Below are 13,760 nucleotides of genomic sequence, written 5' to 3'. Positions count from 1 at the left end.
CATTTCTAGTCACTTGGAATCATGATTTGTCATTTCTATTTTTTTTTTTTCAAAAATTGTAAAACCAAAAAAATTACCATAATTCAATTGCTGCATTCATATTTGGAATACATATATTTATTCCTCCCTCGCATGTGACACTTGACAGCTCCGCCTTAACACTGATTTAAAGTTTTAGCCCCCCAGACGACGGAGTGTGAATTCAAAACCAAATCAAATGTTATTGAACTTGGAAAGAAAGCGAACATTGTCCTTTCGGTGTATACAAAAGCAACAGACTTTTCAATTTTTTTGTTCTTTCTTGTTTTGAACAGGAGAGATACAGACAGACAGTGAGACAAACAGATTTACAATATCTAATGGAGATGTCAGATTTTTAAACTGGAAAATGAATGTAATTCAAGTGGAGGTTTAACGCGAGCTCAAAAAACATAATCATCTCTTCATGCAACAGGTTAAAGTTCTCTTCATCGGAGGAATATAAGAGTGAAGTATATGAGAGGTGCTCCACAAGAAATCAAAAATAAATTGGTACCGTGGTGGGCCATGCGAACTGGGTTCGCTGAACTTAAACTTTGAATAAAGTCCTGTTTTGAAGACACGGATAAACAGTTTTCATAATTAATGTTATTCATGAACTTTGCAATCATCAGACTGGCACATTCTTTACAAGTTGTTAATTGAAACAAGTGGTAATTGTGTTGAAATTAAACAAAATGAAATGTTTATTAAGTTTAAGGATTTCATTATTACAGTGTGCGACAAAATTTAATTTTTTTTCCCAAAATTGCACGAAAAATTCCAAAAATATGTGGAACTCAGCAAAAATACAGGATGAGATAAAAAAACTGCAACAGAGTCAAACGCCATAATTTTTATTTTTTTTTTTTAATTTTATTTAACGAAAGCAAAAAATGTCGGGAATAGCATCAAATTTTAGAACAAGTTTAGATTTGTTCGAATTGGTCACCTTTGGCACGAATTTTGGCCTTCAAACGTCCTTCCAATGAAACCGTTACACGCTGACCGAATTTTGCTCTGCGGTATTTTGGCCCATTCCCGGCGAAGCGATTGCTTGAGGCCTTAATACACCTTAAAGAATATTTTCGCGATGATATTCGGCATTTATTCTGATGCCACGGTCGATTAATATGAGCGAAGAGCGACGACTCACACCATCACCACTTGAGTTCTGGTGGCCAACCGAAGGTGCACATTTTCAGCTGACCCCGAGCTCATTTTTATACCCTCCACCTTGGGAAGGAGGGTATACTAACTTTGTCTTTCCGTTTGTAACATCCTTAAATATTCGTCGTAGACCCCATAAAGTATATATATTCATAATCAGCATAAAATTCTAAGTCGATTGTCCGTTCGTCTATGTGTCTGTTAAAATCACGATACAGCCCACATTATTTGACGTAGAGCGCCAAAATTTACCAGAGCAATTTGTATTGTGTCTAGGATGGTTGGTATTGAAAATGAGATGTATCGGTCCACGTTCTGGTATAGTCCCCATATAACGGTACCTCCCGATATTCGGTATTTTGATGATTTATGCCACATTTTTTCACGGATTTGTCTCAAAATTGGTATTTGTAGGTCATAACGGGTCGCTCTGCGTGTGGCAAAACGTTGTATGTATAGGTCCACGTTTTGGTATAGCCCCCATATAAAGGTACCTTCCGATATTCGGTATTTTGATTACTTTTGCCACAATTTTTCACGGATTTGTCTAAAAATTGGTATTTGTTGGTCATAATGGGTTCCAGCTCCGGTAGCGAAGCATTACATGTATGGGTCCACGATTTGGTATAGCCCCCATATAACCGTACCTCCCGATATTCGGTATTTTGATCGTTTTTGCAACATTTTTGAACTGATTTGTCTAAAAATTGGTATTTGTGGTTCATAATGGGTCCTAGTTCGTGTGGCGAAACATTCTATGTATAGGTCCACATTTTGGTATAGTCCCCATATAACGGAACCTCCCAATATTCGGTATTTTGATGATTTTTGACACATTTTTTCACGAATTTCTCTGAAAATTGGTATAGCCCCCATATAACGGTACCTCCCGATATTCGGTATTTTGATAATTTTTGCCACATATTTTCGCGGATTGGTCTAAAAATTGTTATTTGTAGGTCATAATGGGTTCTAGCTCCGTTGGCGAAACATTGCATGTGTAGGTCTACGATTTGGTATAGCCCCCATATAACGGTACCTCCCAATATTCGGCATTTTAATGGTTGTTGTCACATTTCTTCTAATGTTTCCTTTACCCTAAGGTGGAGGGTATTAAACGTTTGGCCCGGCCGAACTTAATGTTTTTTTACTTGTTCAATATTTGGAATATTGCGATATGTGCCGCTCACCAGCCATGTTCAGCTTACGAGCCACTGCGACGCTGGTTTCGATCAAGTCGCTTCTCTACTTTTCGAACCATTTCTGCTGATGTTGTGTTTTCTTTTTTTTTCTGGAAAATTCTCACCAAAATGCTGAAGTTGGTTGCAGTTTTTTCATCTCACCCTGTAATTGAATTATTTTAGCTTTCCGAGTCCTTGGCCGTTGATTGGAAAAATATATAGAAGAACATTTTCAACAATCTTATGCCACTTTTCACACTTTCCCTTTCAAGTTCTTCTTCGTATCTTTTATTTGCATAAATTCATGTTTTTCGATTTTTTCCTTTTTTTAATAAAATTTCCAAATAAAAATCACAAATTGTCTAAAGCAAAGCGTACACACAAGCTTATATGGCAGCATAAATGCTGCATTCATAAGAGGGCGATATTATAAATGTTCAATAATGTATATAAGCCTTTATTGAAAAATCAAATTTATTTCAAAGGGATATATAGGACATATCTTTTATACGAAAATACTGGATGAGATGAAAAAACTGCAGCCAACTTCAGACTACTGTCATTTCTAAGCCACTCGTCCGAAACCTGTTAAAATTATTCCAGTAACAGATAATGATATTTTTTTCAAGCGTACCGAAGCATTTTGTTAAGAATTTTCCAGAAAAAAAAAATTATTCGTGATGATTTAGCTGGAAAACTACAAGTGGCAATCGTTAGGGGGCACTCCAGCATTTAGCCCGACGTCAAGGAAGTGGACGGAAGAAAACAGCAACATCAGCAAAAATGGTTCGAAAAGTAAAGATGGGACTTGATCGAAATCCGCGTCGCAGTGGCCGACAAATGGCTCGTGAGTTGAACATATCGCATTATTCCATTCGGCAAATATTTAAAAATGAGCTCGGGGTGAAGCCATTGAAATTCCAAAAAATGTTAGAACTTACACCGCAACAGAAAGAAAATAGACTTAAAAGAGCTATAGAGTTGGTGGTGAACTGCCGAATTTGGTTTGGAAAACATTCGTTGTCCAGCAGTTTATAAACAAACAAAATGATCGTGTTTACTTGCCAAAGAGGTCAGCTGAAAATGTGCACCTTCTGTTGGGCACCAGAACTAAAGCGTCGGCCATGGTGATTATGTGCGCCGCCATAATAGTCGATGGTCGCTCTCCGTTCATATTAATCGACCGTGGCACCAGAATAAATGCCGAATATGATTACGAAATTAATCTGAAGGGTGTATTAAAACCTTGGGCATGCAAAAATTTTGGCCGCAGACCTTGGACATTCCAACAGGACTCAGCACCATCGCACTCAGTACACCCCACCCAAGAATGGTTACAAAATGATTTTCCTCGCTTCATTTCCAGCGCAAAATAGCCACCACAATCTCCGGATACCAATACGTTGGACTATTGTGTCTGAAGTATTTTGAAAAGCAATGTTGGCACTAGGAAATACCAAGTGCAAGCGCTTTGCCGGGAATGGGCCAAAATACCGCAGAGCAACATTCGGGCAGCGTATGACGTTTGAAGGCCATAATTCGTGCCAAAGGTGACTAATTCGAACAAATCTGAATTTATTCTAAAATTTGATGCTATATCCGACATTATCTGCTTTCATTCAAAAAAAAAAAAAAGAAAAAAAAAATGGCGTTTGACTTTGTTGCAGATTTTTTCTTTCACCCTGTATGTGTTTAATGGATTCTCAAAGAAAGAATTATGGATTTTTTACAAATAGTTGTCAATGACTTTTGAGACTGGAATCGTGCGATAAAGAAATGTCTTTTAAATGACTCTCAGAATTATAATCATGTTGGATCTGAAAAGGATCACCATTACGAAAAAAAGTATAATTTAATTTAATTTCTACTGGTTTCTTGAAACATTCGCATATGAAGATCACATAGCCAATGTTCTCTGGCGAAAACTGTTTATAGAGGTCCCTCCCTTCATATAACTCCATATTGATGATTTTACCTTCATTTTGCAACAGAATTATCTTGGTATTTAGAGTTCATAATAAGTACCGCCTTCACTGGCAGAAAATTAATATTAGACCCGTCTAACGACAACCCTCGATGTTCGTTTTTTTTTTTTAAATTTTAGCAGAATTTTCAACGGAGCTTTATTATTAAATTTTGAAAGTTCGTTCCAAATAAGAGGGTTTTAAAATTTCGGCTGCTGCTTTTTTACCGGCTTATATTCACCACTGTCTTTAGATATTTGATTAATGTCATTTATTTTTAATTTAAGTTCTCTACTTTCCTAGAATGGAAAAATATGTCAAATTTTTATCATTTACAAAATGCCATTCCTTACCACCCCTCGTACATTTCATGTTATCCTTTCTTAAATCCATTGTTACAAAGAGAAAATCATATAAAGTTTCAATAAATTCACAATGTTTCAACATACATAATATTTTGGTTATTCTTATATCTTTTTGTGCACACACCCATATGTATTTTTCAATCCCCGCTCTATAGAAGTGGTAACTTTTTTTTTCCTGCTACATCATTGCGTGTGGGGTTTGAGTTAGAGAGCTTGTCGAACATGGCATTTTAACAAATAATAAAAATTTGCATTTTCCCCAAGCATTGAATATAAAATAGCAGATGAAAGAAGATGGGGGAAAAAACTACATCGACTTTTAGCAATCATGAACAATTTGGCGATGATTGTTCTTCTTCTTGGTGTTTTTTTTTTATTGAATTTTATTAAATTTGTATTTTTTCATAACTCTACATTGGCGCGACATAAGAAAAGTATGTTTCGGGTAATCTGTATTGCAAATAAAATAAATATAGCAGATTTCAAATGGAACCATATTACCGCTAAAATAGAAATTCGGCGTTATTTTTGCATTCAATTGAAAGCTTTAATTGTGGTTGAGATTTAAATAAAAAACAATAGTTGTTAATTGATTACTTTTTATACCCTCCACCATACTATGGAGGGTATATTAATTTTGTCATTCCGTTTGTAACTCCTCGAAATACTCATGTCAGACCCAACAAAGTATATTTATGCAGGTCTACGTCGCCGTATAGGCATTTTTTAAGATTTTAACAGAATTTTAAACGGATTTTATTTATTTATTTTTTTTTTGAAATTGCCAAATTTGTGCCAAATGGTGGAGGGTATTAAAAGTTCGGCCCGGCCGAAATTACAGCTTTTTTACTTGTTTTTTTCTTTTTTTTAAGTTAGGTTAGATTAGGTTAAAGCACGCGCATCCTTAAGGCTATCCCTCTACTGGGATACCTGATGCTGAGAATGACATAAATGAGAATGTTATTAATACATTCTATGAGGAGCTGGGGTACATCAAGTTTCAAGAGAGAGAGGGAGAGAGAGAGAGTTATAAATGGATTCGAGTGTGACGGAAAATGAAGTATAATGGGAGATTTAGACTTAGATTTGATACGATTTAAATCAAGAGAAAAAAAGCACGTAAACTTCGTGACACGTAACGTAACGTCCACTGCACTATGTATATTTCGAATATAATTTTCCTGGAAACTTTTGTACCTAGATATGCAATGAGATAAAAAAAAAACTGCAACAAAGTCAAACGGCATAGTTTTTAAATTTTTCTTGAAATGTTATTGAATGAGAGCAAAAAATGTCGGAAATGCATCGAATTCCTGAATAAGTTTAGATTTGTTCGAATTGGTCTCCTTTGGTACGAATTGTTGCCTTCAAGCGAACATTGAAACTGTCGTACGCTGCTCGAATATTGCTCTGCAGTATTTTGGCGCATTCCCTGCGAAGCGCTTGCTTGAGGTGATCGACACTTTGGTATATTTTAGAGCCAACCTTGCTTTCCAAAATACTCCAGACACAATAGTCTAACAGATTGGTTTCCAGAGATTTTGGTGGCCATTGTGCGCTGGAAATGAAGCGAGGAACCTCATTTTGTAACCATTCTTAGGTGGCGCGTGCTGAGTGTGATGGTGCTGAGTCATGTTGGAATATCCAAGGTCTGCGGCCAAAATGTTTACGTGCCCAAGGATTTAATACACCCTCCAGAATATTTTCGCGATAAAATTCGGCATTTATTCTGATGCCACGGTCGATTAATACGAGCGAAGAGCGATCATCGGCTGTTATGGCGGCCAACCGAAGGTGCACATTTTCAGCTGACGATAAATTTGTTTGTTTACAAACTGCTGGACAACGAATGTTTTCTCATCGGAGAAAACCAAATTCGGCAGTTAATCACTTTCTTCCAAGCGAAGCAACTCTTTCAATGGCTTTACCCCGAGCTCATTTTTAAATATTTGCCGGATGGAACATTGCGATATGTTCAGCTCACGAGCCATTTTTCGGCCACTGCGATGCGAGTTTCGATCAAGTCGCTTCTTTACATTCCGAACCATTTCTGCTGATGTTGATGTTTTCTTACGTCCACTTCCTTGACGTCGGGCTACGCTACCAGTATCACGGTAACAAGCGCTGGTACGAGACACAAAAGATTTATTCACATTTAAATGCTGGAGTGCTCTAACGATAGTCACTTATGGTTTTCCGGTCAAATATAAGAAAATCACACTATCACGCTTGAATGCCATTTTCTGGAAAATTCTCACCAAAATGCTTTTGTACGCTTGCAAGCAATATAATGAGCTATCACTGGAATAATTTTAACAGCTGTCGGACGAGTGGCTTAGAAATGACAGCAGTCTGAAGTTGGTTGCAGTTTTTTCATCTCACCCTGTATGTATTCTGGATCAGCGTATTTAGCCCTGTCCGTCCGTCTATGGAAATCACTCTAGCTTCCGAACGAGATGATAGATTGTAGATTGTTAAAATAATGTAGATTTAGGTCTGCAGCACTTTTAGTATTGAAAATGGGCTATATTGGTCCACGTTTTGCCATAAGCTGTTCACAGGCTTTTTGTTGTTTTTTTTTAGCCCGAATTCGCTGTAAGTTGGCCTTCTGAGTCCCCAGTATGTCGAAAATATCCTTGCATAAAATATAGGTCTTAGATTTGGTATAGTCCCCATATGACTGTACCTTCAAATATTCGATATTTTAATGATTTGATTTACGCATTTCAACAGAATTACAGATCCACGCCTTCGTATAGCCCACATATAAAGGTACCTCCCAGTATTCGGTAACCTGACGATTTTAGCTCAATTGTTTTGAATTTGGAATTTAGAGTTCGCAGTGGACAGTACTTCCTATGGCAGAAAATTTCCTCTACATATCCTCGCTTACGTATGGCCCTCATATAACTGTACCGGCAGATTTAGATGTACAGAAAATATTCAAAAAAGTAAACATTTTCGCATAAATATTAGAAAAAAGTCAAGTTTATATCCGACAGACGTCGGTGTTAATTAGAACAAAGCCCAAATTTGGTAAGGTCGTCAAATTTCCTTTTTCGAATCTTGCTTTTGCCGTTTTACAGAATATCCCAATCAATTAATTCACACTCATAAAAAATACATGTGAAATGTCAATCTCTCACCATATTTTGGTCATTCGATTTGTAGATAATAATAAATTTCCATTTTCATTTGGAAGAACATAATCGAATTCCATTTCATTATGCTAATGAGGCCAGGAGCAATAATAATGGAGGACTACAGCTGTCTAGTGCAGGAAAATGTAGTTGGCGGCTTTCGGGCATCAATTGAGGTGCATAAATTAATATTAAATCAAAATATTAAAAATCGAGTTACGGCTAATAATTTAATACCACGCGAACATGATACAATATTTGAAAATTGAATTTTCTAAGGGAGGCAGCTTTAGACGACTTGGTCTGTGTTGCACAGTATAAATGGTTTCCATTCCGACTTCTGTATCTAAAACTTAAAAATAAGAAAAATTAAAACTTTAAAATAAGAAAAATAATTTTAAATCCTTATTCCAATAGAACGTTTTTTAGATCGCTTTAGAATCTTCACAATGCCTTAATTTATATTACAACAACAAAAGAGAGAGAGAGAGAGAGAGAGAGAGAGAGAGAGAGAGAAACAAGGAATTCACAAAAAATTTATTCACTATTAGATAAGAAAAAATCAAATCAATAACCAAAATAAATCCCCAACAAATCCCCCATAGAGCGTATGAATAACTAAACACGCCTAACGAAAGACAGAGAAAGTGAGCAAAATATTAAAAGGTTGTTGAGCAACACACAACGCTCCTCACCGCCCCGTGAAATTGAAAGCTAACAGCCCGCAATGTTCAATGTTAAAATTAAAGTTAAAGAAGGCAATAATACATTGCCTCGAAGTAAACGTGCCGGTTCGATAACTAGTACGGGTAGTGGTAGTGGTACCGCCTATTCATTGGCTGGTCGCAATAGTCCTGCTACCACAAGTTTACGCAGCTCGTTGGCATCATCGAATCGTAGTCCAAGCAATTCACTGAAACGTAAAGACAAACGTGTTAGAATTGTCACAACTTATATGCCAACAGCAGCCGATGACCAGCTATATCAGCAACAGCAGCTACAACAGCAACAACACATGTTGATGTTGCAGCAGCAGCAACAACGTGTAAGGAATTATGGTAAGTTGGAGGTTATACATATGGAAGAATGTCATACTTGTAACCAAGATTGCACAGTGGATCAAAGGAAAATATTTTTAAGGAACAAAATACAGTGATACCAATTTTTGTCTATTCTCGGAGACCTCAGTTCTTACAATCAGGCCACATTTTATTCTTTAGAAAAAAATTTTCGCAGTTCTCACTTCTTACACTGAGGCCATAATTTTTTCTATAGAAAAAAATACTCGGAGACCTCAGTTCTTACACTGAGGACATTTTTTTTTCTATGGAAAAAAATTCTCGGAGACCTCAGTTCTTACGCTGAGGCCACATTTTTTTCTATTTAAAAAATTATCGGTGACCTCAGTTCTTACAATGAGGCCATATTTTTTCTGTAGAAAGAAATATATTTTACCTCCCACTGTTCCTCATCTTGCACCCAACGCCAGATGTGAATCTATATCACCATATAAAATCTATCCAGAGTACAGATTGTCGTGCCATGGTAAGGTGGCCCGTCCTTGGCAAGGACAAGGCTGTCTACAAGTCATGTCATTTTCTAATTGTTTATGCACATGCTAACGCCTTTTTGGAGTTGGTAATTGGGAAACGTGACTTGCATGTTCAAAAAAAAAAAAAACTGAATTGAACTTTAAGACATGGCAAACCAGGCGCTTCGCATATACCACCAGGCAAACAATGACCATCATTTCATTTTACTAACTTACTTCCTTCCCTACCTATTCCTTTCCTTCCATTTGCCAGGGTATCTTTACTTTATAAATCCCACTTATATTTTTATGTAAATATAAATATGGCTTATTTACTTTCCATCTTTAGTAGGTATCTATGTTAAATAATGACTTTTGCCTCACAAAAAATGTAACATTTATTCATCGCTAAACTTTTACTTTTCCCCTACTTTGCTTTTTTGCAGATACTTTGGATGGTGTTACCGAATTACGTTTGGAACAGTACGAAATACACATTGAACGCACCTCCGCCGGTTTGGGTTTGAGCATTGCCGGCGGCAAGGGCTCAACACCGTTCAAGGGCGATGACGATGGTATTTTCATATCACGTGTCACCGAAGGTGGTCCCGCCGATTTGGCTGGCCTTAAAGTTGGTGACAAAGTTATCCGTGTGAATGGCATACCCGTCGTGGATGCCGATCATTATCAGGCGGTTCAAGTGTTGAAAGCCTGTGGTGCAGTTTTGGTATTGGTTGTGCAACGTGAGGTCACACGTTTAATTGGCCACCCGGTATTCAGTGAGGATGGCTCATTGTCACAGGTATGTAGCACATAGTTATTTTTTGTATATTTTGGGGACACCTTCTTCTTGGGTGGCGGAAATAACTATTAATAATGGAATTATGGTAGGTCATTGGGATCAAATGAATAATGGTAGTGGTGAAATGGGAGTTTTGGGAAAAAATTATAATAATATTGGGTGTAAATGCAATAGAATATAATATTTTCATGGGACAGTATAAAGTTAGTGTTAAAAAGAAGAATGTCAAAAATGGCAGACTTTTTGAAATTTTCATAATTATACCCTCAGTTTGATGCCACCAAATGTGATTAATCTCTTTGGACGAAATCGATTTCCGAATCTCTGTAGTCGATTTAGTCGTATCCGTTCTTCTTCTGTCGTATTTGTTCTTCTTTCTGTGAACACGATAACTCTCAAAAGGAGTATCAAATTTGTCCAAACTTTCCACATATTAATAAATTTACCAGACTTAGATTGAGTTCGGAGATGGACAAGCTCGTTTCGCTAATTCCGGTAGCTCAAAATTGAAAAAAATAAAACAGAAATTCCTCAAAAAACGTAGGGAGTACGCGCTGTAGTTCAAACTTGGTAAACTGTAAAATTAAGACAAGACATAGAGCAATATTGGCCCACTTCTTTCAGTTCCTTTTTACAAAATTTTAAACAATAATAACACAGTGGGACAAATTTCAATTCCAAAAAGACCCCTTCGTTGACTCGATCGAGTTTTAAAATGTTCTCCCGGGAGTAGAAAAGAACATCGAACGATTTTTCGGTGTCGCTCAAATATGTACGAACCTGTTTCGCTCGTTATAGAGTGAGAACAAAATTTTCTCGAAAGCGAGCAGTTTCTAGTCTTGTTTGTCACTCTGTTAGTTTAGTTGTCATACCAGTGTTGTACAGGGTTGCCCATATTCGACGGACCCATCTGGCAACGCCATAACTTTTGATAGAGATGTCACATCGCTTAATGACATACCGCGTTTGAAGCGTCAGTCCAAGCAGATTTTTACCATGAAACAATACACGCCACGCGAGCGCTCTGAAATAGTTGAAATTTACATTCAACAGAAGAAGTCAATTGTGAAAAAAAAATGTGAGAAGTGCGCCTTCTAAGAACACCATTAAGCGTTTATACGAAAAATTTTCGACTGGTAAGGCTCTTTCTAATCCGAAGAGGCCATATAAAAGTCGACCAAGGCGATCGGCCGAGAATATCGCTGCCGTACGAGCCAGTGTTGAGAGGTCCCCAAGAACATCCCAAAAACGCCGTTCTCAGCAGTTGGGCATGGCTCGGTCCACTTTACAACGGATTATTCGCATTGATTTGCATTTGTTCCCGTACAAAATTCAATTGACGCAAAGAATGTTGCCTGCGGACAAGCCTCGTCGATTGGAATGGGCCCAAAGGTCCGTCGAATATGGGCAACCCTCTATGTATACGTATGTAACCCACAACTGCAAACGACACAAAAACAAATAAGTCCAACGAAGCATACGAAAGTTTTGTTTCTTTTGTTATTGTTGTACACAAAGTCCACCCGTCCTTGTTTCTGCTATTTGCTCTTCTTTGATTTTCTGCACAATCACACCAGTCCCTCTTAGTTCACAGCAATTTTACTCTTAATTCTACCCGATTTCACTCTTAGAGCAAACTCTTACTATATTTTGAGAAATTCGACTTCCGTTCTAACATTTCGGACTGACTCGGGAGCGCTCCTTCATAAAACACAAAAGTGAGGAGTTAACCAGAGCTACTATTCGACTTCTCTCTCTCGCGAGCAAGTTTCACCCCCCGAATGAAAACAAGCAAATCTGTGCTTTGAATTTAACATACAGCGCTCGAATGCGAAATCTTGACACTTAAAGGCATATTTAAGTTACTTTTCGAAGAGTATTAAAATTTCGCCTTGTTTACATCAGTTTGAAATATTTTAGTTCACAGCAATCTCACTCTTAGTTCTACTCGATTTCAGTCTTAGAGCAAACTCTAACTCTATGTAGAGCGATTCGAGTCTCACACTAATTTTTCAATCAGAAGTGACTCGCCAGCGCTCCCTCCTAAAGCAAAAGAGCAAAGAGTTAACTTCATTTAAATCTGTAACTCTTCGAACTCTCCTCCCTCATAAAGCAAAAGAGTAAAGAGTAACTCTTCGAACTCTCTCCCTCGCCAGCAAGTTTCAACCCCGAATGAAAAAAGGCATATCTATAAATAACAGCGCTCTCGACACTTAAAGCAATATTTTTAAAGTTTTACTTTTCTAAACGTATTGAAATTTCGGCTTCTTTACTTCACCTTGAATTAGTTTAGTTCACAGCAATCGCAATCTTAGTTTTACTAGATTTCAGTCTTAGAGTAATCTCTTACTCTATTTCGAGCGATTCGAGTCTCGCTCTAATTTTTCAAACATAAGTGATTCGGAAGAATTCCGTCATAATACAAAAGAGTAAACTTCGTATAAAATTCCAACTCTTCGAGCTCTTTTGCTCGCGAGCAAGTTTCACCCTCCCAATGAACAGTACTCGAATTTCGTCACTTATAGCTTTTTTCAAAAGTCTTATTTTCCCAAGGGCGTCTTGTTCACACTGATATAGTGTATGTTCATCTTCCAAATTGTTTGTTGGGCTGCATTCAATAAGGTTTATTTTGATTTCCCATGATATGAAAATACTCTGTCATATTTAGCTTCTTCGTTGGATTGCCAACCAATAATTGACTTAAAAATTATTCAAGTGAACTGTCCGCACCAACTCCAATTTGATTCTGTTCCCCCTCCCCCTCAGAAAATAACAATCCATAAATTTTAACAATAATTTCTCTTTTTTTAGATTTCCGTTGAAACGCGTCCTTTGACAGCGGCTGTAGCACCACAAACACAATTACAACAACAGCAGCAGCAACAGCAACAGCCAGCCGTGACACATCATGAACGTTATATACCACCACCTCTGGACATTTTACCCGAGCAACAGGAACATACGCTGCAACAGCATAGTTATCAAGCAAATGTATTTACCACGCCAGGTACAGTAACAGCTGCAACAGCTGGGCCTGTTGCTGGCGCCTCAGAACATCAGCAGCAGCAACATGTAGGCGGTGCAGTTTCGACAAATGGCATTTTCGAAAATGGCAAGGTTCGTATGAAAAAAAAAAAAACATCACTTCAGGGGCTTTTATGTTCGGTTTCGTTTTTTTTTTGTTTTGCGGGGGAAAATCATTTCCAGCTTGTCACTTGCAACGTAGATTCACAACACACCCACACACACAAACGTACAGCGGCGGCGACAATGGCAGTTGAATGTTTCATTTGTCTGGTGCTGCTCTCGCTTAGTATTTATGTTTTCCTATTTCGTCCTGGGGGTCAATTGATGCACACACACACGTACACCGAAAAAAGTAACAAAAACCGAACAAGAAACTATGAACTTTATGTGTGTTTGTTTAAACCCAACTGGCGAAACACGCTTCACTAAACTTGGAAAATTGTAACAGATATTTTTGTAGCTTTTTTGGTACAAAAAAAAAAAAAAAAAAAAAAAAAAAAAACGGAACAAAACAAAAAAGCTACAAAAGAAAAGCAAAAAAATAAGAAAGAAAAATTGCAGA

The 13,760-nt window shown here is 37.4% G+C and overlaps 1 protein-coding gene across 1 annotated transcript in view; it reads left to right on the top strand.

Moving 5' to 3' along the window:
- LOC101895704 (uncharacterized) overlaps nucleotides 1-13,760 on the top strand; it is a gene marked incomplete in the record, with an annotated part of 445,807 nt that overhangs the window by 219,304 nt on the left and 212,743 nt on the right. The window contains 2 exon segments of the mRNA XM_059128648.1: nucleotides 9,816-10,171; nucleotides 12,983-13,288. Of these exon segments, the coding sequence (XP_058984631.1) occupies nucleotides 9,816-10,171; nucleotides 12,983-13,288 (662 nt within the window).

The sequence above is a fragment of the Musca domestica genome, unplaced genomic scaffold, assembly GCF_030504385.1.
Source record: "Musca domestica strain aabys unplaced genomic scaffold, Musca_domestica.polishedcontigs.V.1.1 56, whole genome shotgun sequence".
In the NCBI taxonomy this organism is placed as follows: domain Eukaryota; kingdom Metazoa; phylum Arthropoda; class Insecta; order Diptera; family Muscidae; genus Musca; species Musca domestica.
The sequence above is the reverse complement of the archived record's forward strand: the minus strand, read 5'-3'. Positions and strand labels throughout refer to the sequence as shown.